The 27,132-nt window shown below is 44.8% G+C and overlaps 1 protein-coding gene across 1 annotated transcript in view; it reads left to right on the top strand.

Moving 5' to 3' along the window:
• LTN1 (listerin E3 ubiquitin protein ligase 1) overlaps positions 1-27,132 on the top strand; it is a 488,777-nt gene that overhangs the window by 298,345 nt on the left and 163,300 nt on the right. Inside the window, exon 20 of the mRNA XM_069204077.1 lies at positions 18,020-18,155. Coding sequence (XP_069060178.1) covers positions 18,020-18,155 — 136 coding nt within the window. The remainder of the gene's footprint in view (positions 1-18,019; positions 18,156-27,132) is intronic.

A 27,132-nucleotide genomic window follows, 5' to 3' on the forward strand; every position in this document is an offset into this window, starting at 1 on the left:
AGAACTAAACCATCCAGCCAACTCCAGCCTATGTTTATTGTTTAGAACTACTTGCAGGCAGTCGGACACCCTTTTTATTGCACTGAAATACTAATTTGATCATCCTTGATACTCCCCAGTCTCCTTCTCCAAATCTATTGACAGCTGGAATTGTGCCAACAGAGCTGGCTGCCTTTCATCAATACATGTGACAGTTGGTTATGAAAACTAATTTTCAGTCTTATAATTTGTTTACGATTCACCATTTTTATTTATAGCCTCTTCGATAAGGGTCGATGACCACTGCTATCCCATTCTAATGCCTGGAAATTTTTGCACTTGTCAAAATTCCATATTTGTGTGAAAATATAATCTACAGGCCCTTTTGAATTACCCTGTAAAAAAAAAAACTTTGTTTGGCTGTTCTGTCTGGCCTCAAACGGCCAGTGAGGTAAATAAATTCCCATTCAATTAGGGATTTTTGCATATCATATAATCGTTTCACATTTCGGATAAGGCCGCTGTTGGAATAATATATGTTGCTAACTTATCTCCTAACACCATATCCTCCCAAACAGACATCAATTGCATGCTAAAATCCCCAGTGATTAAAACTGAAGCATATAAATTACCAAGGTCCTTACTAAACCATTGTCCTTGGTCAGAATTGGATAACTTCCCTTTCAGTTCCACATAAACGTTCACCACAACTAAGTGCATAGTTTCTGTGGGTTTTTGTCACGCATGCGTGTATCCAGTTGAGCTTCAGCATTAATTTGTGCAAAACCTCCAATATCAAACCAAGTCTCCTGAAAGCAAATTATTGTACTGTCTGCTAAAACGTTTTGAAGCATCCTAAATTAGTCAGCCTTTTTTAACCATGAACATTCCAAGAGAAGACTGCTAGTTCGTCTGGGGTACACACATCCTAATCTATGTCACTGAAGTTTATCCAGCCTTCTTCTTCCAGCCCACTAAGAGGACTAAAGTGATTGTGAATTGTGAGATGATGATCTATCTCATCATTTCTATTTTTCAGAACAGATATTCTTAGGCTACTGTTGCTAAAACCCGCAGTGCATTTATCAACCGACTTCGCCCCCTTGGCTACATAAAGATGAACTTGTCTGCTGCTCTGTCCAGCCTGATTGTTGATTAAAGATTTTGCTACATCTACCTTTAATTCAACTTGCTGGACTAATCTTAGACTTTAAGAATTTAGCTTTTTCTTTGCATTACTAATTATTGTCATGTACGTTAGGTGAATAAAAACTCACTTTTGTCACCTCTCTACAGACTCATTGTTTATAAATGTTAGTTGTTTTCAACCATAAGAGGTTAAAGAGCACAGCGAGGGACTGCGATGGAATACTAATAAGAAATGGAATCTGTTTAAAAATCAAAAATTTTCGCCCTGTTTTCCCATTTTGTACCAAGTGAAACAAAAACATTTTGGAATCATCAGCCCCGGCGGTTACTCTTTCCCAGTAAGTGAAACAGGATCCCTTTACCTTCATTCCTTCTTTTATTTTTTTATTTTTTAGGAATGGTACCCATCTCCTCAGGGTCTCTGTTTTTAGGCATTAAGACATGTCCTTGCTTCTGAAGTTTATGTTGCCCATCAGCTGTACTCCCAATGCGGCCAGCCAGTCAGAACCTTCAGCCTTGGTGATCCAACTTTGAGAGCGTGGACCCAGAATGGGCAGTGCGAGCAATAAGTCCACACATCCAGTGAGAGGGCTTTTATTTTTTTAATTTAGGTCCAGAAACAGTCAGTGAACCCGGATTTGATGACTGTTTGTGGACTACCTTCCCAGATAGCTTTTACTTTTATTCCTTTCAAGCACAATCAGCACACTTTTGTAACACTCATTTGTTGAAACGTCATGGATGGATTTACAACAAATAATGGAAATGCAACTGAGTGAAGTTCAGCTTTCTTGCCGCGTTCAATGTAATTGCTTCAATTATGTCTGCAGTAGTGAAGAGCAGAGATTAATACGGGATTTACAATCTAAAATGCTACTTTTTGGGCCCCATTACCCACCTTGAAGATTGAGACCCCCCTCCCCCATCTTTCGATTTACATAGGATGCATGCCACGTTCATGCTAGAGCCATTAAATAGCACTAAAACTATTAGCAAATAATAATAACTGCACATCTCATGTGGATTCATGAAATTATGCCACAGTTATTTACAAAGCAACACATAATATAAAGAGTAGGCTTCTGCCAAATTTTCTGCACAAACAGTGCTAAGGTTATAGGCAAATTAAAAACAACCCACTTTTCAACTCTAATGATATATTTACCTACTTAATCCTTTTGAAGCCTCCAATACGTTTTTGTAACTCTACATTCTAAAAATAAACAAATAATTGAGTACATCTGCCACATAATTTACAGATTTCATAACAATATTGCTTCTAGCTCAAATACATGATATTGCCATTTAAGGTGCCTGTGAGAGAACAGGGCTGATTGCAGAGGCTTCCTAACTTTTTCCCCTCATTTTCCACTTTTTGCTGATGTTTTCCGGCACCTCACTGCCCAAGTTGGCAGAGAGAGAGGAGGAAGATCCCCTTAGAGGGAATTTTCAGTTTGAGATGGGTCCTTTCACTGTTGGGATGGATTCACTACCCAGAGGGAGTGACCAAGGCAGGAGGATGTAAGGCAGAGTAGGCCCTGCAAAGGGGACAGCCTGTTCTCTTCACTGTCTTCCTCGCTTGGCAAGCCAGGAAGACTCTCCCAGGGTTGGGCTGAGTCTCCTGGGTGTGTGGGTGGGGAGGGGGGCTTGTGTGAGGGAACAGGGTTGATTGCAGAGGCCTCCTAACTTTTTGCCCCCGTTTTCCACTTTTTGCTGATGTTTTCTTGACTCTGATGGTGCCCTGGGTACTGCTAACCATTCCCACGGCCTGTGCTCTGTGTAAAATCAGTATGCAAATTAGGCTAATTATAATTGGCTAAGTCAGCCTACCTATAAGTCCCTAGTATATGGTAGGGCATGTAGGTTTAGGGACCCCAGCATACGTAGTGCCCCCATAGGTGCACTGCTGAGGTGCCCAGTGCCATTTTAAAGGCAAGCCTGCCTTGCTGGCTGCTTTTAAATTAAAGTTATATGCAAATACGACTTTGGAATTAAAAGTAGTTCCAAAGTCTTAAACTACCTTATTTTTACATGTAAGTCACCCCTAAGGGGTGTGCCCTATGTGCTCCTAGGGCTGGGTGCCATGTAACTATAAGCAGGGGCTTTTAAAAAATATTTTTATAAGCCCTGGTGAGGTAAAAACAGCCAAATTCGTTTTTCCCTCATTGTTGTGAATGGCCTCCATAGGCTAGAATGGGGATACTTTATTTTAATTTCAAAAAGTCCCCTTAAGTAACAGATACCAGATGTTTGGTATCAAATTAATTGTTATAATAAATCCCACAACTTCCAGTTGTTCGATTTAATATAACTTGTTCAGGTAAAGCGTTTTAAACTTTACCTGAAATGTTGCCAACTTCAGCCCTGCAGTGTTTTTGCTGCTGTGCTCTGATTGGCCAGCCTCTGGCAGCCTGGCCAGGCTGCCTTGATGAGGTGTGAAGTGGCCTGGCTTCACACAAAGAGATGTGCATGTGGGAGGAGAGCTCCCCTCAGCGTGTGGTGAGGCAGGAAGGGGGAGGGCTGCCAAACTGGTCTTCAAAGGCAGAGAAGGACATTTGGAGCAACCCAGCAACACCCCCACATCCTGCAAACCCAGACAATTAGGTGCCCCCTTGATTAGATTAGGAGAGGGCAGGAGAGGAGTGTGTTTAGGATTTTTAGCCACACCAGTGGGTGGGCTCAGCCAGATGTAACCTCCAAAAATCACTTTCAGCCATGATGGATTTTTGAGGAATGTTGCTCCCTGGGATGGATTTTTGCCACACTTCCCAGGAAGTGGTCATCACAGGGGGAAGGACCCTGCCCCTGATTGGAGAACCAGGACCCTCCTGTTTTTCACCCAGGAGCAGGGTTTAATTTACTGAGACCTGACTGGACCTAAGAGGAGGCTAGTGGCCTATTGCTAAGTGTAGGTACTTACCTGCCCTTACCAATAACCCATTTTCCAACAGTGCCCCATAACTTGCTTATGTTGCTGCATAATTTAGATAACCATGTGTAGGAAGTTGGCTCTGTATGCACTATTTCAAAGTAAGAAATAGTGTTTACAGAGTCCAAGGGTTCCCCTTAGAGGTAAGATAGTGGCAAAAAGAGATAATTCTAATGCTCTATTTTGTGGTAGTGTGGTCGAGCAGTAGGCTTATCAGAGGGTAGTGTTAAGCATTTGTTGTACACACACAGGCAATAAATGAGGAACACACGCTCAAAGACAATTCCAGGCCATAGGTTTTTATATAGAAAAATATATTTTCTTAGTTTATTTTAAGAACCACAGGTTCAAGATTTACAAACAATACTTTAAATGAAAGGTATTTCACTCAGGTATCTTTGGAACTTTGAATCATCACAATAGTATGTACAGTTGTGGCAAAAATGGCAATAAGCTATTTTAAAAATTGGACACAGTGCAAAAATCACCAGTTCCTGGGGGAGGCAAATATTTGTTAGGTTCACAGGTAAGTAAGACACTTACAGGGTCCAAAGTTGGGTCCAAAGTAGCCCGCCGTTGGGGGTTCAAGGCAACCCCAAAGTTACAACACCAGCAGCCCAGGGCCGGTCAGGTGGAGAGGTCAAAGTGGTGCCCAAAACGCATAGGCTTCAATGGAAATAGGGGTGCCCCGGTTCCAGTCTGCCAGCAGGTAAGTACCCACGACTTCGGAGGGCAGACCATGGGGGGTTTTGTAGGGCTCTGTGGGGGTACACAAGCAGGCACAGAAAGTACACCTTAGCGGCACAAGGGTGGCCGGGTGCAGAGTGCAGAGTGCAAACAGGCATCTGGTTTGAAATAGGATTCAATGGGAGACCCAGGGGTCTCTTCAGCGATGCAGGCAGGCAAAGGGGGGTGGGGGCTCCTCTGGATAGCCACCACCTGGGCTAGGAAGAGGGCCACCTGGGGGTCGCTCCTGCACTGGAGTTTGGTTCCTTCAGGTCCTGGGGGCTGCGGGTGCAGTGTCTTTACCAGGCGTCGGGTTCCTTGAAGCAGGCAGTCGCGGTCAGGCGGAGCCTCTGGATTCCCTCTGCAGGCGTCGCTGTGGGGGCTCAGGGGAGTCAACTCTGGCTACTCACGGGCTCGCAGTCGCCGCGGAGTCCTCCCTGTACAGTTAGTTTTCCGCAGGTCGAGCCGGGGGCGTCGGGTGCAGAGTGGAAAGTCTCACGCTTCCGGCAGGAAACGTGTGGTCCTTAAAAGTTGCTTCTTTGTTGTAAAGTTGCAGTCTTTGTGGAACAGGGCCGCTGTCCTCTGGAGCTTCTTGGTCCTTTTAGATGCAGGGTAGTCCTCTGAGGCTTCAGAGGTCGCTGGACCCTGGGGGACGCGTCGCTGTTGCAGTTTTTCTTGAAGTGGATGAGACAGGCTGGTAGGGCTGGGGCCAAAGCAGTTGGTGTCTCTGTCTTCTCTGCAGGGCTTCAGGTCAGCAGTCCTTCTTCGTCTTCAGGTTGCAGGAATCTAATTTCCAATGTTCTGGGGTCCCCTAAATACTCAATTTAGGGGTGTGTTTAGGTCTGGGAGGTTAGTAGCCAATGGCTACTATCCCTGAGGGTGGCTACACCCTCTTTGTGCCTCCTTCTGGTAGGGGGGGGGGTCACATCCCTAATCCTATTGGGGGAATCCTCCATCTGCAAGATGGAGGATTGCTAAAAGTCGCAGTCACCTCAGCTCAGGACACCTTAGGGGTTGTCCTGACTGGCCAGTGACTCCTCCTTGTTTTTCTCATTATCTCCTCCAGCATTGCCGCCAAAAGTGGGGGCAGTGGCCGGAGGGGCGGCCATCTCCACTAGCTGGGATGCCCTGTGGTGCTGTAACAAAGGGGGTGAGCCTTTGTGGCTCACCGCCAGGTGTTACAGTTCCTGCAGGGGGAAGTGAGAAGCACCTCCACCCAGTACAGGCTTTGTTAATGCCCACAGAGTGACAAAGGCACTCTCCCCATGTGGCCAGCAACATGTCTGGTGTGTGGCAGGCTGGTAAAACTAGTCAGCCCACACTAGAAGTCGGGTATGTTTTCAGGGGGCATCCCTAAGATGCCCTCTGGGTGTATTTCACAATAAAATGTACACCGGCATCAGTGTGCATTTATTGTGCTGAGAAGTTTGATACCAAACTTCACAGTATTCAGTGTATCCATTATGGTGCATTGGAGTTCGTGTTTGACAGACTCCCAGACCATATACTCTTATGGCTACCCTGCACTTACAATGTCTAAGGTTTTGCTTAGACACTGTAGGGGCATAGTGCTCATTCACCTATGCCCTCACCTGTGGTATAGTGCACCCTGCCTGAGGGCTGTAAGGCCTGCTAGAGGGGTCACTTACCTATGCCATAGGCAGTGTGAGGTTGGCGTGGCACCCTGAGGGGAGTGCCATGTCGACTTAGTCATTTTCTCCCCACCAGCACACACAAGCTGGCAAGCAGTGTGTGTGCTGAGTGAGGGGGTCTCTAGGGTGGCATAAGACATTCTGCAGCCCTTAGAGACCTTCCCTGGCATCAGGGCCCTTGGTACCAGGGGTACCAGTTACAAGGGACTTACCTGGATGCCAGGGTGTGCCAGTTGTGGAGACACAGGTACAGTTTAGGGAAAGAACACTGGTGCTGGGGCCTGGCTAGCAGGCCTCAGCACACTTTCAAATCATAACTTGGCATCAGCATAGGCAAAAAGTCAGGGGGTAACCATGCCAGTGAGGCATTTCCTTACACATGCCACATAATCCTGGTGGCCCTGACAATAGTTATGTTCATTGTAATTGTAAAACCCTTATTTCACAGGTAACCATGAGATGTTTCTTATATTTCGCAATTCCCTGTCATGTTTCATATTCTCATATTTCACAATTCCCTCTGAAATATGATTTTTTTTATATATCTTCATTATTTTTCATGCCACTTCATTATGTGTAATAAAAACATCCAAACGTCCAAAAATATATACACATGTATGGCCAGTAAGAAGGCTCCAGCCGAAATGCGTCGCCATATCGAGATCTCTCAGCATTTTCACTTTGAACCTGCACTTTGAAAAACTTTTGCAAGATTAAATGCACATATTGACTAAATAGATGCGTACCCGTGTATGCTGCCTCTTTCTTTGTGAGCCGTTTGGAGGAGAGACAAAGGAACACCAGACAATTGCGGCCTGAGGAGGAAGTGGAAGTGTGTGTGTGCATGTATATGTGTATGTATATATGTATATGTGTATGTATATGTTCGATGGCATGTGTAGCTGCAGATACACATGCTGTGCACATCCCGCCATCTGGTGTTGGGCTCGGAGTGTTACAAGTTGTTTTTCTTCAAAGAAGTCTTTTCGAGTCACGAGTCCGAGGGACTCCTCCCATTTCGACTCCATTGCGCATGGCCGTCGACTCCATCTTAGGTTGTTTTTTTCCGCATCGGGTTCGGACGTGTTCCTTTTCGCTCCGTGTTTCGGGTCGGAAAGTTAGTTAGAATCTCGGAAAAAACGTCGGTATTGTTTGCGTTCGGTATCGGGTTAGTTACAACAGATCGACACCGACTTTTGAAGAGCTCAGGTGGCCCTTCGGGGTTTTTCGATCCCCCGTCGGGGCCTGGTCGGCCCGGCCACGTGTGTCTTCAAGGCTGATGGAACGGACCCCATTCCGCTTCTGCCCAAAATGCCATAACAAGTATCCATATACAGATCAGCATCTGGTCTGTAACTTGTGTTTGTCGCCAGAACACAAGGAGGATACTTGTGAAGCCTGTCGAGCGTTTCGGTCCAGGAAGACACTAAGAGACCGAAGAGCAAGACGACTACAGATGGCGTCGGCGCTAACAGGACAAGAGCGTTTCGAGGAGGAAGAAGAAGTTTTCTCCATCCACGAATCGGACTCGGAAGAGCTCGAGACCGAAGAAACGCCGAAAACCGTGAGTAAGACGTCGAAACATAAGACTCACGAGAAGACAACAAAAGCCCAGGGGACGCCACCGCCAACAGGCCATGGCTCAACCCGAAAAATAGGTGACCGATCCACGGCACCGAAAATGGGCATGCTTGTGTCGAAGTCATCCGACTCCGGTCGAGATACCGCCACACAGCAATCTCGGGCCCGAGACAGCGGCTCTGAGCAGATTCGGCACGAGACAGCGGCACCGGAGTAATTCGGCACCGAGACACCACGACGCCAAAAATAAAAAAGGTTTCCTCGGAGCCCAAAAAGACGTCCAAAAAGTTTCGGTTCTGAAACATCCAGCCTCGGAACCCAAAACAGGTTCCTACACAGAGGAACAAGGATTGTCCTCCCAGATGCAAAGGCATAAGTTCGGAGAAGAACTTGAAGCAGTGGAGCCAGACTATACTCAGAGAAGGCTCCACATTCAAAAAGACACAGGGAAGATAAGCACTCTTCCCCCAATTAAAATGAAAAGAAGACTTGCTTTTCAAGAAAAGGACAAGCAGCCACAGGCAAAGGTGGCAAGAAAAACAACTCCACCACCGTCTCCACCACCATCAATGCACACATCACCGGTAACAACTCCACCACTGATGCACTCCCCGACTCATACTACAATGAGTCAAGATGATCCCGATGCATGGGACCTTTACGACGCTCCAGTATCGGACAACAGCCCAGACTCCTACCCTGCGAGGCCATCGCCACCTGAGGACAGTACATCTTACACACAGGTGGTCGCAAGGGCAGCTGCTTTTCATAACGTCACCTTGCATTCCGAACCAATTGAGGATGACTTTTTGTTTAACACGCTATCCTCCACTCATAGCCAATACCAAAGCCTACCCATGCTCCCAGGAATGCTAAAACATTCAAAACAAATATTTCAGGACCCTGTTAAAGGCAGAGCCATAACTCCAAGGGTGGAGAAAAAATACAAGCCACCGCCAACAGACCCAGTTTATATTACAACGCAGTTAACACCAGACTCAGTAGTTGTCGGGGCAGCTCGTAAGAGAGCGAACTCTCATCCCTCGGGGGACACACCACCTCCAGACAAGGAGAGTCGCAAATTCGACGCTGCGGGCAAAAGAGTTGCAGCACAAGCAGCAAACCAATGGCGCATTGCCAATTCACAAGCACTTTTGGCAAGATACGATAGAGCTCAATGGGACGAAATGCACCATTTCATAGAACACGTACCCAAAGAGTTCCAGAAAGGGCACAACAAGTGGTGGAAGAAGGACAAAGTATCTCTAATAATCAGATACGGTCTTCAATGGATGCAGCAGATACGGCTGCAAGGACAGTAAATACTGCAATAACAATAAGAAGGCACGCATGGTTGCGTACGTCAGGGTTCAAGCTGGAAATTCAACAAGCCGTGCTGAATATGCCCTTTAATGAACAGCAGTTGTTTGGGCCGGAAGTCGACACTGCTATTGAGAAACTCAAAAAAGACACTGATACGGCAAAAGCCATGGGCGCACTCTACTCCCCGCAGAGCAGAGGCACATTTCGCAAAACACCTTTTATGGGAGGGTTTCGAGGTCAACCTACAGAAACCACAACATCACAACCAAGGCCCACTTACCAAAGCCAATATCAGCGGGGAGGTTTTCGGGGGCAATATAGAGGAGGACAATTCCAAAAGAATAGAGGAAAGTTCCAAAGCCCCAAAACTCCTCAAAATAAGCAGTGACTTACAAGTCTCACATCCCCATCACATAACACCTGTGGGGGGAGACTAAGCCAATTTTACAAACATTGGGAGGAGATAACAACAGATACTTGGGTACTAGCAATTATCCAGCATGGTTATTGCATAGAATTTCTCAAATTCCCTCCAAACGTCCCACCGAAAACACACAGTATGTCAAAACAACATATAGATCTTCTAGGACTAGAAGTTCAGGCATTGCTACAGAAAGAAGCAATAGAATTAGTACCAAGACAACAATTAAAGACAGGAGTTTACTCACTGTACTTTCTAATACCCAAAAAAGACAAGAGTCTAAGACCTATACTAGATCTCAGAACATTAAATACCTACATCAAATCAGACCACTTTCACATGGTTACATTACAAGACATAATCCCACTGCTCAAACAACAAGACTACATGACAACACTAGATCTAAAGGATGCATATTTCCATATACCAATACATCCTTCACACAGAAAGTACCTAAGGTTTGTATTCCAAGGGATACATTACCAATTCAAAGTGTTGCCATTCGGAATAACAGCTGCGCCAAGATTTTTTACAAAATGCCTGGCAGTAGTAGCTGCACATATCAGAAGGCAGCAAATACATGTGTTCCCGTACCTGGACGATTGGTTAATCAAAACCAAAACGCTAATACAGTGTTCACAACACACAAAATATGTCATAGAAACCCTACACAAACTAGGTTTCTCAATCAACTACGCAAAGTCACATCTTCTGCCGTGTCAAACACAGCAATACTTAGGGGCGACAGTCAACACAGCAAAAGGGATTGCCACTCCAAGTCCACAAAGAGTTCAAACATTTCACAATGTAATACAGGCAATGTATCCAAAACAGAAGATACAAGTCAAAATGGTAATGAAACTACTAGGCATGATGTCTTCCTGCATAGCCATTGTCCCAAATGCAAGGTTGCACATGCGGCCCTTACAACAGTGCCTAGCATCACAATGGTCACAAGCACAGGGTCAACTTCTAGATCTGGTGTTGATAGACCGCCAAACATACATCTCGCTTCAATGGTGGAACAATATAAATTTAAACCAAGGGCGGCCTTTCCAAGACCCAGTGCCACAATACGTGATAACAACAGATGCTTCCATGACAGGGTGGGGAGCACACCTCAATCAACACAGCATCCAAGGACAATGGGACATACAGCAAAGACAGTTTTACATAAATCACTTAGAACTGTTAGCGGTATTTCTAGCGCTAAAAGCATTTCAACCCATAATAACCCACAAATACATTCTTGTCAAAACAGACAACATGACAACAATGTATTACCTAAACAAACAAGGAGGGACACACTCAACACAGTTGTGTCTCCTCACACAAAAAATATGGCATTGGGCGATTCACAACCACATTCGCCTAATAGCACAATTTATTCCAGGGATTCAGAATCAAGTTAGCAGACAATCTCTCTCGGGATCACCAACAAATCCACGAATGGGAGATTCACCCCCAAATACTAAACATTTACTTCAAAATTTGGGGAACACCACAAATAGATCTATTTGCAACAAAAGAAAACTCAAAATGCCAAAACTGCGCATCCAGATACCCACAACATCAGTCTCAGGGCAATGCGCTATGGATGAACTGGTCAGGGATATTTGCGTACGCTTTTCCCCCTCTCCCGCTCCTTCCATATCTAGTAAACAAGTTGAGTCAAAACAAACTCAAACTCATACTAATAGCACCAACATGGGCAAGACAACCTTGGTACACAACACTACTAGACCTTTCAGTAGTGCCTCATGTCAAACTACCAAACAGACCAGATCTGTTAACACAACACAGACAACAGATCAGACATCCAAATCCAGCATCGCTGAATCTAGCAATTTGGCTCCTGAAATCCTAGAATTCGGACACTTAGACCTCACACAAGAATGTATGGAGGTCATAAGACAAGCTATAAAACCTACCACTAGACACTGCTATGCAAATAAATGGAAAAGATTTGTTTATTACTGTTATATAATAATAATCAAATTCAACCCTTACACGCATCTGCAAAGGATATAGTAGGATACTTACTACATTTGCAAAAGTCAAAATTAGCTTTCTCTTCCATAAAGATACATCTTACTGCAATTTGAGCTTACCTACAAATTACGCACTCAACTTCATTATTTAGGATACCAGTCATAAAAGCATTTATGGAAGGCGTGAAGAGAATTATACCACCAAGAACACCACCAGTTCCTTCATGGAACCTCAACATTGTCTTAACACGACTCATGGGTCCACCTTTTGAACCCATGCACTCTTGTGAAATGCAATACTTAACGTGGAAAGTTGCATTTTTGATTGCCATCACATCTCTAAGAAGAGTGAGTGAAATTCAAGCATTTACCATACAAGAACCATTTATTCAAATACACAAGAATAAAGTAGTTCTACGGACAAATCCAACATTTTTACCAAAAATTATCTCACCGTTCTACTTGAATCAAACGGTAGAATTACCAGTGTTCTTCCCACAGCCAGATTCTGTAGCTGAAAGAGCACTACATACATTAGACATCAAAAGAGCGCTAATGTACTACATTGACAGAACAAAACTAATTCGATAAACAAAACAATTATTTATTGCCTTTCAAAAACCTCATACAGGAAATCCAATTTCAAAACAAGGCATTGCTAGGTGGATAGTTAAGTGTATCCAAACCTGCTATCTTAAAGCAAAGAGAGAGCTGCCTATTACACCAAAGGCACACTCAACCAGAAAAAAAGGTGCTACCATGGCCTTTCTAGGAAATATTCCAATGAACGAAATATGTAGGGCAGCAACATGGTCTACGCCTCTTACATTTACCAAACACTACTGTGTAGATGTGTTAACTTCACAACAAGCCACAGTAGGTCACCCACTTCTCCATTGAAGCCTATGTGTTTTGGGCACCACTTTGACCTCTGCACCTGACGGGCCCTGAGCTGCTGGTGTGGTAACTTTGGGGTTGCTCTGAACCCCCAACGGTGGGCTACCTTGGACCCAAACTTGAACCCCGTAGGTGGTTTACTTACCTAGAAAAACTAACAAATACTTACCTCCCCCAGGAACTGTTGAAAATTGCACTGTCTAGTTTTAAAATAGCTATATGTGATTTATTTGAAAAGTATATATGCTATTGTGATTATTCAATGTTCCTAAAGTACTTACCTACAATACCTTTCATTTGAAGTATTACATGTAAAATTTGAACCTGTGGTTCTTAAAATAAACTAAGAAAATATATTTTTCTATACAAAAACCTATTGGCCTGGAATTGTTTCTGAGTGTGTGTTCCTCATTTATTGCTTGTGTGTGTACAACAAATGCTTAACACTACTCCTTTGATAAGCCTACTGCTCGACCACACTACCACAAAATAGAGCATTAGTATTATCTCTTTTTGCCACTATCTTACCTCTAAGATGGAGGATTCCCCCAATAGGATTAGGGATGTGACCCCCTCCCCTTGGGAGGAGGCACAAAGAGGGTGTACTCACCCTCAGGGCTAGTAGCCACTGGCTACTAACCCCCCAGACCTAAACACGCCCTTAAATTTAGTATTTAAGGGCGTGTTGCATAGGCAGTGAGAGGCTGGCATGGCACCCTGAGGGGAGTGCCATGTCGACTTACTCGTTTTGTTCTCACCAGCACACACAAGCTGGCAAGCAGTGTGTCTGTGCTGAGTGAGGGGTCTCCAGGGTGTCATAAGACATGCTGCAGCCCTTAGAGACCTTCCCTGGCATCAGGGCCCTTGGTACCAGAGGTACCAGTTACAAGGGACTTATCTGGATGCCAGGGTGTGCCAATTGTGGAATCAAAAGTACAGGTTAGGGAAAGAACACTGGTGCTGGGGCCTGGTTAGCAGGCCTCAGCACACTTTCAAATCAAAACATAGCATCAGCAAAGGCAAAAAGTCAGGGGGTAACCATGCCAAGGAGGCATTTCCTTACACACATCCATAAAGAGACAGGGAGAATTATTATAGCACCTCCTCTAAAAACAAAAAGAAAGCTGGCATTCCAAGAAGAACTGGACACTGCACAGCCACCAGCAAAAGTGCAAAAGCAAAAAGAGAAGCCAGTACCTCCCCAGTCTTTTCCTCCTCATTCTCCACAGCTGTCTCCCCTCACACCAGCCCTCCACCAATGCCTTCTCCAAAACACTCTTTTTATGTGCAGGAAGACATAGTAGATCCACAGGACCTTTATTATCCTGATCCCATCCCAGAGAACGACCCAGATACCTACCCATCCAAACCATCTCCACCTAAGGATACCACAGTATATAACCAGGTAATAGCCAGGGCTGCAGCTTATCATGGGGTAGCAATGCACACTGAACCACTGGAAGAAGAATTTTTGTTTAATACATTATCTTCAACACATTCCAGGTACCAATGTCTCCCAATGTTACCAGGCATGGAAAAGCACGCAGACCAAATTTTTAATGAGCCTGTGAAATCCAGAATCACCACACCTAGAATAGAAAAGAAATATAAACTGCACCCTCTGACCCATATTATATTACTCATCAGGTGCCTCCAGATTCAGTGGTGGTTAGTGCAGCGCGAAAGAGGGCAAATAGCCAGTCTTCAGGAGATGAACCCTCTCCTGATAAAGAGAGCAGGAAATTTGACACTACAGGGAAAAGAGTTGCATCCCAAGCAGCAAATCAACAGAGAATAGCTAATTCTCAAGCACTACTAGTCCAGTATGATAGAGCTCATTGGGATGAGATGCAGAATATCATACAGCATCTCCCAAAAGAACACCAAAAGCGGGCACAACAAGTAGTAGAGGAAGGGCAAGCCATCAGTAACAATCATATAAGATCTGCCCTTGATGCTGCTGATACAGCTGCAAGGAGCATTAACACAGCCATTACTATTAGAAGACATGCATGGCTACGCTCCTCTGGTTTTAAACCAGAAATCCAACAGGCTGTGTTAAACATGCCTTTTGATAAAAAGCACCTCTTTGGCCCAGAAGTGGACACTACAATAGAGAAATTACGAAAAGACTGATACAGCAAAGGCAATGGGTGCTCTGTACACTACACCATATAGGGGGTCATTTCGTAAGCCTCAGTTTCGAGGAGGTTTTAGAGCACAGTCCTCCGAGGCTTGTACCTCACAAACAAAGCAACCATATCAAATCCAGTACCAACGAGGCGGGTTTAGAGGAACATACAGAGGCCAATACTCTAGAAATAGAAGTAAATTCTAAACCTCTAAACAACCAACACAACCAAAGCAGTGACTTCCTTCCTTCCCTTCCACTCCACACATCTCCTGTGGGGGGAAGACTACAGCAATTCCACTCTCATTGGCAAAATATCACCACAGACAACTGGGTATTATCAATAGCATTGGCTATTGCCTAGAACTGATAAACAACCCTCCTAATATTCCACCAAGATATCACAAGTTATCCCCAGAACATACAGTTCTGTTTCAACAAGAGGTTCAAGCTCTACTACCCAAACAAGCAATAGAATTAGTTCCACAGTCTCAACAGGGAACAGGGGTATATTCACTATACTTCCTTATTCCCCAAAAGATGGCACCCTGAGGCCAATATTAGACCTCAGGCCACTCAATTTTTACATCTTAGAACATTTTCACATGGTAACTCTGCAAGATGTTATTCCACTGCTACAAAAACAAGATTATATGACGACCCTGGACCTCCAAGATGCATATTTCCACATACCCATCCACCCAGCTCACAGAAAATACCTCAGGTTTGTCATACAAGGAAAACTGTACCAGTTCAAAGTGTTACCTTTCGGCATAATAACAGCTCCAAGGGTGTTCACAAAGTGTCTTGCGGTAGTAGCAGCATACTTAACAAGACAACACATCCATGTCTTTCCATATCTAGATGGTTGGCTAATAAGATCAAACAATCGTACACAATGCCAAAAACATACACGTTACGTGATAAAAACTCTGCACACACTAGGATTTTCTATAAACTACCAAAATTAACACCTTCAACCAGCACAATTACAACGGTATTTAGGTGCTATCCTAAATACTCAACTAGCTCTAGCGTATCCAAATACACAAAGGATACAAGATTTCCAACATCTAATTCCACTTATACACCCAAATCAACAATATACTGTAAGATTTATCATAAAGATCTTAGGAATGATGGCATCTTGCATAGCAATAGTCCCACATGCAAGATTAAACATGAGGCTCTTACAACAGTGCCTTGCACAGCAATGGTCACAGGCACACGGTCAACTTCAAGATCTAGTGTTGATGGACCGCCAAACACATATGTCCCTTCAGTGGTGGACTCGCAGCAATTTAATAAAGGGGCGATCGTTTCAAGACCCTGTGCCTGAGACCATGATCACAACAGATGCATCAATGATTGGTTGGGGAGCTCATAAACAATCACACCGTTCAAGGGTAATGGGATGTCAAACAGAAACAGCTACACATAAACCAATTAGAATTATTAGGTGTATTCATTGCACTAAAAGCATTTCAACCTCTTCTCAAACAGAAGAATGTTCTTATAAAGACAGACAACATGACAACCATGTCTTATCTCAACAATGAGGGAGGGACACGTTCATCTCAACTGTCTCTTCTAGTCCAAACAATTTGGAAATGGGCAATTCACAATAAAACTCACCTAATAGCACAGTACATTCCAGGGATAGACAACCAGTTGGCAGATATCCTCAGCAGAAATCACCAACAAACACACAAATGGGAGATTCACCCACAAGTAATTCAATATTACTTTCAAAGGTGGGGAAAACTAAACATAGACCTTTTCGCAACAAGCAAAGCAAAATGCCAAAACTTCACATCCAGATACGACACCCTCAGTCCAAGGGCAATGCTCTATGGATCAATTGGTTAGGGATGTTTGCTTACGCCTTTCCCTCACTCTTGTTAATTCCGTTTCTGGTCAACAAAATGCGTCACCGGAACGGGAGACAAGCATATGGATCAGAGTTCAGCCTCACACAACAGGTTGATTTCAAAGACTTTCTTTGATTAAAACAATTGCTGACAGAAAATAAACACAGCAGGCCCACACTACAGAGAGACAGGTAGTGTAGACGGTTACGGAAACAGAATCAAGAACCAGAAGGAATAACACAGTAACCTGACAACAGGCAAACAAATGATAAATGGCAAAGCACAATAATGTTGCTGTACAGAGTCCAGACAATAGCAGTGGCAGTCCAACCACCTCCAAACCCCATCAGCCAAAGCTCACAGTTGAAGAAATCACAGAGGGGGGGGGACAACAAGAAGCAATGTTTGAAGCAGCTCTTATCAGTGATGACCTGAGCAGTGAAACTTGTGCTGAAAACAGTGCTGAGGCCGAATTTCCCATGGCCATAGGCTCCCCTTCCAAAGTAAAAGGGGAGCCTATTGCGGAATTAGAAGCAGCATCTTGATAATAACCAGGCAGCTGAACCTCAATGCACACCCTCTCCCACCCAGGTCTGGAACCCTGACAGTAGCTTAGGCAGCTGAAAACATTTTTGGGGCGCATCATAGAAGGACCCCAAACAGCAGTGAGCCGCGGAGCACAAAAGTGTCCTTAATCCATTGTCTTGCTGTCCCAGCTCCTGCAGCTGCTCTACCTGAAACGCACAGAGAGGGATAGACACACAAACATGACACACAGCAAACACTAAACATACAGACACAAGACCCTCCCACACAAACACTCCAGATCCCTAACACACAAATGTACACACCACACTCATCCAACAGGAAACAGACGGAAAACCTTTATGAAAACAGACACTGTTAAAGTGCCTTCTTCCATGTGGGCTCCTCTGAGGTCACTTTCACCAATGACTGAGCACAGTGCTTGTATATGTGCAAATGCTGCACCGCCATGAACACTTTATATCAGCAGCATTTCTCTTGAGTCTTTTTTTGGGATGTGGTTGTTTGTGTTGTCTAGTTTAGGTTAATTCATACCTGTAACTATCAGAATCATATTGTCGGTTTCACTAACTGTTACTCTGGTGATTTATCTTTTCTAGTGTCTCGCTGCCATGGTTTTAGCTATATACATGCCAGTTAGAGCATCTGCTGTCTTGACAGTTTTCTCACCATTTTTTGTATTTACTTTGTTTTTTTTCTTCCTGGTGCAAAGGCTGCCAAAGTGGTAATTGAAGAATATTGCAGGACAGAAACGTGTTCTCGAAAGAGTGCCAGAATTGTGTCCCTCATTTACATTATTCTCTTAATATTGTTTTTAATACAGGAGGCTTTGGACATCTTGCCGTAATAAACTCTTGTTTGAGCAACACTACAGAGAACTGCACAGAAATACTTCATGGAGTACTAAAAGTAATTATGTCTTGGAAACATAATTTTGAAGAGATCTTCCTGTTTAGCAGGTGAGGCAATAATATTGTTTAGATAATAGTTTCTCAGCAGTTTGACTTCTCTCTGCTATGGGACTTCTGCCTGTCAGTTTAAATGGTTGATTTCAGATATACCGTCATTAAAGAAGACTTGGAAAATACACAGAACTTTACCGCAAAACAATGGAGTCATCATGACTCTAAGCTTCTCCTTCTTTGGATTCAGGTGTAAACCTTTGTGAAGGAAAGACTATTTCAACATGGTAGCCGATACAGCAGCATAAAGAATGCTCTTCTGTTACAATTGGAAGAGCCCTTCAGTCATCTAAAGCATGGAACACAGCAGCCATCCACTTAGTAAATATACATTGCTGTCATGAGATTATAAACTTTCCACTACCACTTGGTAGCCTACCTCAAATGTACATGGTACTGAGACTCACATATTTTATCAGTTAGCCGTCTGCTCCACCTGCCTTCTCATTAGAATAATTAACATTTAGCACATTTTACAATTTACAATTTACCTAGCATCCCAAGGGATTTCTTACTACATAATCATAGCTTGTTTCATTACTTTTATGTTCACTAAATGGCCTGAAGGTAAGGATTAAGTCTGCTGAATTTTGATTGTGGGGCTCCGATTCATTCCCTGTGGTACTACTGCTGGGACTGGCAGCCAGCCCCTCCCCAAGTGCCTCCCTCCCGCCTCCAGAATTACACACACAGATGCCCTCTAGCCTATCGAAAATAACTACAGAAAATGCGAGTTTGCAGAGGTTTTCCGGTTTACCTTGTTGTCCCTTGCCAGGCATGAAAATATATGGTATGGGATTTTAAGTGCTGTCTGTGCTAAACCTTGTTCTATTGCATGCTTACTCTATGACTTCTAGTCGCAGCCACAGACTTTACAAACATTTAGTTCAAGTTTGGTATATATATATATATGTTCGATGGCATGTGTAGCTGCAGATACACATGCTTTGCACATCCCACCATCTAGTGTTGGGCTCGGAGTGTTACAAGTTGTTTTTCTTCGAAGAAGTCTGTTCGAATCACGAGATCGAGGGACTCCTCCCCTTTCGGCTCCATTGCGCATGGGCGTCGACTCCATCTTAGATTGTTTTCTTTCTGCCATCGGGTTCAGATGTGTTCCTTTTCGCTCCGTGCTTCGGTTCAGAAAGTTAATGAAAAACTCGGAAAATTCGACGGTATTGTTTGCGTTCGGTATCGGGTTAGTTACAACAGATCGACACTGAATTTTGAAGAGCTCCGGCGCCCCTTCAGGGTTTTCGATTCCCGGCGGGGCCTGGTCGGCCCGACTGCGTGCGTCTTCAAGGCTAATGGAACGGACCCCATTCTGCTTCTGCCCCGAATGTCACAACAAGTATCCTTATACAGATCAGCATTTGGTCTGTAATTTGTGTTTGTCGCCAGAACACAAAGAGGATACCTGTGAGGCCTTTCGAGCATTTCGGTCCAGAAAGACTTTAAGGGACCGAAGAGCAAGAAGACTACAGATGGCGTCGGTGCCGACAGGACAAAAACATATGGAGGAAGAAGATGAAGCCTTCTCCATCGAGGATTCGGACTCTGAAGAGGTCGATCCTGAACAGACGCCGAAAACCGTGAGTAAGACGTCGATACACAAGACTCACGTAAAGCCCAGTAAAGCCCAGGGGAAGCCACCGCCAACTGGCCATGGCTTAACCTGAAAAATAGGTGACCGGGCATCGGCACCGAAAAAGGGCATGCATGTGTCGAAGTCATCCGACTCCGGTCGAGATACCGGCACAGAGCACACTCGACCCCGAGACACCGGGTCAGAGCAGACTCGACCCCGAGACACCGGGTCAGAGCAATCTCGGCATCGAGAGAGCGGCACCGAACCAAGTCGGCACCGAGAAATCAGTACGACGAAGAGCAGAAAAGTGTTGTTGGAACCGAAAAAGGCAGCCGAAAAGGTTCCTATACCGAAACATCCGGCCTCGGAACCGAAATCAAGTTCCTACACAGAGGAATAAGACCTGTCCTCACAAATGCAAACACATAGATTTGGACAGGAACTGGAGACAATGGAGCCAGACTACACCCAAAGAAGGCTCCACATCCAAAAAGAAACAGGGAAGATCAGTACTCTCCCTCCGATTCGAATGAAACGAAAACTTGCCTTCCAAGAGAAAGACAAGCAGCCACAGGCGAAGGTGGCTAAACAAGTAACCCCGCCACCATCTCCACAACGCTCTCCACAACCATCACCGGTAGCCACTCCACCAATGATGCAATCCCCAAATCATATAGGGATGAGTCAGGATGATCTAGACGTGTGGGATCTTTATGATGCACCAGTGTCAGATAACAGTCCCGACTGTTATCCAGCTAGACCGTCACCACCAGAGGATAGTACATCCTACGCACAGGTGGTGTCAAGGGCAGCGGCGTTTCATAATGTCAGCATGCATGCTGAGCCAATTGAAGAAGACTTTCTATTTAATACACTGCCGTCCGCACACAGCCCGTACCAGAGCCTCCCCATGCTACCTGGAATGCTAAAACACTCCAAACAAGTATTTGAGGAGCCTGTGAAAGTAAGGGCCATTACTCCAAGGGTGGAGAAAAAATATAAACTGCCACCAACAGACCCCATGTACATCACACAACAGTTAACACCGGACTCAGTGGTAGTAGGGGCAGCTCGCAAGAGAGCGAACTCACACACTTCAGGAGATGCACCACCTCCAGACAAAGAGAGTCGTAAGTTTGACGCGGCAGGGAAAAGAGTGGCGGCACAGGCAGCAAACCAGTGGCGTATTGCCAACTCACAGGCTTTATTGGCCAGATATGATAGGGCTCATTGGGACGAAATGCAACACTTTATAGAACATTTGCCCAAGGAGTTCCAAAAGAGAGCACAGCAAGTGGTGGAAGGACAGAGTATCTCGAACAATCAGATACGATCAGCAATGGATGCGGCAGACACAGCTGCTAGAACTGTAAACACAGCAGTGACAATACGGAGACATGCATGGCTGCGTACATCAGGATTCAAGACGGAAATACAACAAGCTGTGCTGAATATGCCATTTAAGGGACAGCAGTTGTTTGGGCCGGAGGTGGACACTATCAAAAAACTTAAAAAGGACACTGATACGCCAAAGCCATGGGCGCACTCTACTCCCCACAGAGCAGAGGCACATTTTGTAAAACACAGTTTCGAGGGGGGTTTCGAGGACAAAGCACGGAACCCACAACCTTTCAAACAAGGCCCACTTATCAGAGCCAATATCAGCAGGGATGTTTTTGGAGACAATATAGAGGGGGGACAATTCCAAAAAAGTAGAGGGAAGTTCCAAAGTCCCAAAACTCCACAAAACAAGCAGTGACTTCGACGTCACTAATCCCCAACACATAACACCTGTGGGGGGGAGACTAACCAAGTTCTACAAACAATGGGAGGAAATAACAACAGACACTTGGGTCCTAGCAATTATCCAGCATGGTTATTGCATGGAATTTCACAAATTCCCTCAAAATGTCCCACCGAAAACACGCAATATGTCAAAACAACACATGGATCTTCTACAACTGGAGGTCCAAGCGTTGTTACAAAAAGATGCAATAGAACTGGTACCAATTCATCAGAGAGGAATAGGAGTTTACTCGCTGTACTTTCTCATACCCAAAAAGGACAAAACTCTAAGACCTATATTGGATCTCAGAACATTAAATATCTACATCAAATCAGATCACTTTCACATGGTGACATTACAGGACGTAATCCCATTGCTCAAACAACAAGACTACATGACAACACAAGACCTAAAGGATGCATACTTCCATATACCGATACATCCTTGACACAGAAAGTACTTAAGGTTTGTATTCCAAGGGGTACATTACCAATTCAAAGTGTTGCCATTCGGGATAACAACTGCGCCAAGAGTTTTTACAAAATGCCTGGCAGTAGTAGCTGCTCATATCAGAAGGCAGCAAATACATGTGTTCCCGTACCTAGACGATTGGTTAATCAAAACCAACACGCAAGAACGGTGTTCACAACACACAAAGTATGTCATAGAAACTCTCCACAAACTAGGTTTCTCACTCAACTACACAAAGTCACACCTTCCGCCGTGTCAAACACAGCAATACTTAGGGGCGACAATCAACACAACAAAAGGGATTGCCACTCCAAGTCCTCAAAGAGTACAGGCATTTCACAATGTAATACAGGCCATGTATCCAAAACAAAAGATGCAAGTCAAGATGGTGATGAAACTACTAGGCATGATGTCCTCATGCATAGCCATTGTCCCAAACGCAAGATTGCACATGCGGCCCTTACAACAGTGCCTAGCATCACAATGGTCACAGGCACAGGGTCAAATTCTAGATCTCGTGTTGATAGAGCGCCAAACATACACCTCGCTTCAATGGTGGAACAATATAAATTTAAACCAAGGGCGGCCTTTCCAAGACCCAGTGCCTCAATACGTAATAACAACAGATGCCTCCATGATAGGGTGGGGAGCACACCTCAACCAACACAGCATCCAAGGACAATGGGACACTCAGCAGAGACAGTTTCATATAAATTACTTAGAACTACTGGCAGTATTTCTAGCGTTGAAAGCATTTCAACCTATAATAAGCCACAAACACATTCTTGTCAAAACAGACAACATGACAACAATGTATTACCTAAACAAACAAAGAGGGACACACTCAACACAGTTGTTTCTTCTGACACAGAGAATATGGCATTGGGCGATTCACAACCACATTCGCTTAATAGCACAGTTTATTCCAGGGATTCAGAATCAGTTAGCAGACAATCTCTCTCTGGATCACCAGCAGATCCACGAAAGGGATATTCACCCCCAAATACTAAACACTTACTTCCAAAGATGGGGAACACCACAAATAGACCTATTTGCAACAAAAGAAAACTCAAAATGCCAAAACTTCGCATCCAGATACCCACAGGATCAGTCTCCGGGCAATGCGTTATGGATGAGTTGGTCAGGGATATTTGCATACGCTTTTCCCCCACTCCCACTCCTTCCATATCTGGTAAACAAATTGAGTCAAAACAAACTCAAACTCATACTAATAGCACCAACTTGGGCAAGACAACCTTGGTACACAACACTACTAGACCTCTCAGTAGTACCTCATGTCAAACTACCAAACAGACCAGATCTGTTAACTCAACACAAACAACAGATCAGACACCCAAATCCAGCATCGCTGAATCTAGCAATTTGGCTCCTGAAGTCTTAAAATTCGGACATCTGGACCTCAAACAGGAATGTATGGAGGTCATAAAACAAGCTAGGAAACCAACCACAAGACATTGCTATGCAAATAAGTAGAAAAGATTTGTTTATTACTGCCATAATAAACAAATACAACCCTTACACGCATCTGCTAAAGACATCGTCAGCTACCTACTGCACTTACAAAAGTCAAAGCTAGCCTTTTCATCCATAAAAATACATCTCACCGCTATTTCAGCTTATCTGCAAATTACGCACTCAACATCACTATTTAGGATCCCAGTCATAAAAGCTTTTATGGAGGGTCTGAAGAGAATTATCCCACCAAGGACGCCACCAGTCCCTTTGTGGAACCTTATCATTGTCTTAACACGGCTCATGGGTCCACTGTTTGAACCCGTGCACTCAGGTGAGATACAATACTTAACATGGAAAGTAGCATTTCTAATTGCCATCACATCTCTAAGAAGAGTAAGTGAGATACAAGCATTTACCATACAAGAACCCTTTATTCAGATACACAAGCATAAAGTAGTTTTACGAACAAATCCTAAGTTCTTACCAAAAGTCATATCACCGTTCCACTTGAATCAAACAGTAGAACTACCAGTGTTCTTTCCAGAGCCAGATTCTGTAGCTGAAAGAGCACTACATACATTAGACATCAAAAGAGCGTTAATGTACTACATTGACAGAACAAAACAAATTCGAAAAACAAAACAATTGTTCGTTGCTTTCCAAAAACCTCATACAGGGAACCCAATATCCAAACAAGGCATTGGTAGATGGATAGTTAAATGCATTCAAACCTGTTATCTCAAAGCAAAAAGAGAACTGCCTATAACACCAAAGGCACACTGAACTAGAAAGAAAGTTGCTACCATGGCCTTTCTGGGAAACATTCCAATGACTGAAATATGTAAGGCAGCCACATGGTCTACGACTCATACGTTTACCAAACACTACTGCGTGGATGTGTTAACAGCACAACAAGCCACAGTAGACAAGCAGTGCTACGAACTTTGTTTCAAACAACTTCAACCCCTACAGGCTGAACCACCGCTATTGGGGAGATAACTGCTTACTAGTCTATGCAAAGCATGTGTATCTGCAGCTACACATGCCATCGAACAGAAAATGTCACTTACACAGTGTTCATCTGTTCGTGGCATGAGACGCTGCAGAGTCACATGCGCCCGCCCGCCTCCCCGGGAGCCTGTAGCTGTTTGAAGTTGATCTTGAACATTCGTAAATTTGTAAATATATTGCTTTAAACCACATTATGTACATACATATTTACTCCATTGCATGGGCACTATTACTATAATACACAACTCCTACCTCACCCTCTGCGGGGAAAACAATCTAAGATGGAGTCGACGCCCATGCGCAATGGAGCCGAAAGGGGAGGAGTCCCTCGATCTCGTGACTCGAAAAGACTTCTTCGAAGAAAAACAACTTGTAACACTCCGAGCCCAACACTAGATGGCGGGATGTGCAAAGCATGTGAATCTGCAGCGTCTCATGCCACGAACAGATGTACACTGGGTAAGTGACATTTTCCATATATATATATATATATATATATATGTTCGATGGCATATGTTGCTGCAGATACACATGTTTCGCACAGTCCGCTGCCTGGTGTTGGGCTCGGAGTATTACAAGTTGTTTTTCTTCGAAGAAGTCTTTTTTGGTCACGGGACTGAAGGACTCCTCCCTCTTCGGCTCCATTGCGCATGGGCGTCGACTCCATCTTAGATTGTTTTTTTCCGCTGTCGGGTTCGGACGTATTCCTTTTCGCTCCGTGTTTCGGTTCGGAAAGTTAGTCAGAATCTCGGAAGAAAGCGTCGGTATTGTTACGTTCGGTATCGGGATAGTTAGGTACATCGACACCGATCATCGGAAGACTTTGGGGTAGCTTCGATCCCCCATCGGGGCCTGGTCGGCCCGACCGCGTGCGACATCGAAGCCGATGGAACGGACCCCGTTTCGTTTCTGCCCAAAATGTCACAGTAAGTATCCTTATACAGATCAGCACTTGGTCTGTAACTTGTGCTTGTCCCCCGAGCACAAGGAGGATACCTGTGAGGCCTGTCGAGCCTTCCGGTCCAGAAAAACACTCCGGGACCGAAGAGCCAGGCGTCTACAAATGGCGTCCACGCCGACAAAACAACGTTTCGACGACGAAGAGGAAACATTCTCGGTTCCGGAATCAGAATCCGGAGACTCCGACGTCGAACAACAGCAACAAACAGTGAGTAAGACGTCGAAAATTAAAACCATCGAGAAGACAAAAGCCCAGGGGACGCCACTGCCAACAGGCCATGGCTCGACCCATAAAACCGGCGAGCCGTCGAAGGCGCCGAAAAAGGGCACGCCCATAGCGAAGACACCCGACTCCGGTCGAGGGACCGCCATGGAGCAACCTCGGAGCCGAGATAGCGGCTCCGAGAGGCAAAAACAAGATGCCGGCACCGAAAAACATCGGCACCGAGACACACTGCCGAAAGCCACAAAAATTCTGTCGGTGCCGAAGCCGAAAAAAGATTCTCTCTCGGCGCCGAAAAGTTCCACACCTCCATCCTACACAGAGGAACAAGGAATAAGTGGCCAGATGCACAGATTTGGACAAGAGCTCCAAAGTGTAGAATCAGACTACACACAAAAGAGACTGTACATCCAGCAAGACACAGGGAAGATATCAACCCTTCCCCCAATAATGAGAAAAAGAAGGATCGGACTTCTCAAGGATGACGCTCAACCACAAGCCAAAGTGGTTAAAAAAGTCACGCCTCCGCCCTCTCCACCACAACAGGCATCGCCGGCACAAACACCGCCACAAATGCACTCACCAGCGCAAACTACCATAAGTCAAGATAATCAGGATCAAGACGCTTGGGACCTATATGATACCCCAGTGCCGGACAATGATCCCGATTCATACCCCACAAAGCCGTCACCGCCAGAGGACAGTACCTCATACTCGCAACTGGTGGCTAGGGCAGCAGAATTCCACAATGTCCAACTGCATTCCGATCCTATAGAGGATGATTTTTTATTTAACACCCTCTCGGCTACACATAGCCAATATCAATGTCTCCCAATGCTACCAGGGATGTTACGGCACGCAAAACAAATTTTTGAAGAGCCCGTAAAATCAAGAGCCATCACCCCAAGGGTGGATAAAAAATACAAACCACCACCCACAGACCCAGTGTTTATTACTTCGCAGTTACCACCTGACTCCGTAGTAGTAGGGGCAGCTCGCAAAAGAGCAAATTCCCATACATCTGGCGACACCCCACCTCCGGACAAAGAAAGCAGAAAATTTGATGCGGCAGGAAAAAGAGTAGCATCACAGGCAGCCAACCAGTGGCGCATCGCAAATTCTCAAGCGCTGCTGGCCCGATATGACCGCGCACACTGGGATGAGATGCAACTTCTCATAGACCATCTTCCCCAGGAATACCAAAAAAGGGCGCAGCAAATAGTTGAAGAGGGACAAACGATCTCAAACAATCAAATCCGCTCTTCAATGGACGCAGCCGATACTGCAGCGAGAACAGTCAACACTGCTGTCACCATAAGGAGACCCGCTTGGCTCCGCACTTCAGGCTTCAAACCTGAAATCCAGCAGGCTGTCCTTAATATGCCCTTCAACGAGAAACAACTTTTTGGCCCTAAAGTGGACACAGCCATTGAAAAACTTAAAAAGGACACAGACACGG

The sequence above is a fragment of the Pleurodeles waltl genome, chromosome 8 (assembly GCF_031143425.1).
Source record: "Pleurodeles waltl isolate 20211129_DDA chromosome 8, aPleWal1.hap1.20221129, whole genome shotgun sequence".
NCBI classification, from domain to species: Eukaryota; Metazoa; Chordata; class Amphibia; order Caudata; family Salamandridae; genus Pleurodeles; species Pleurodeles waltl.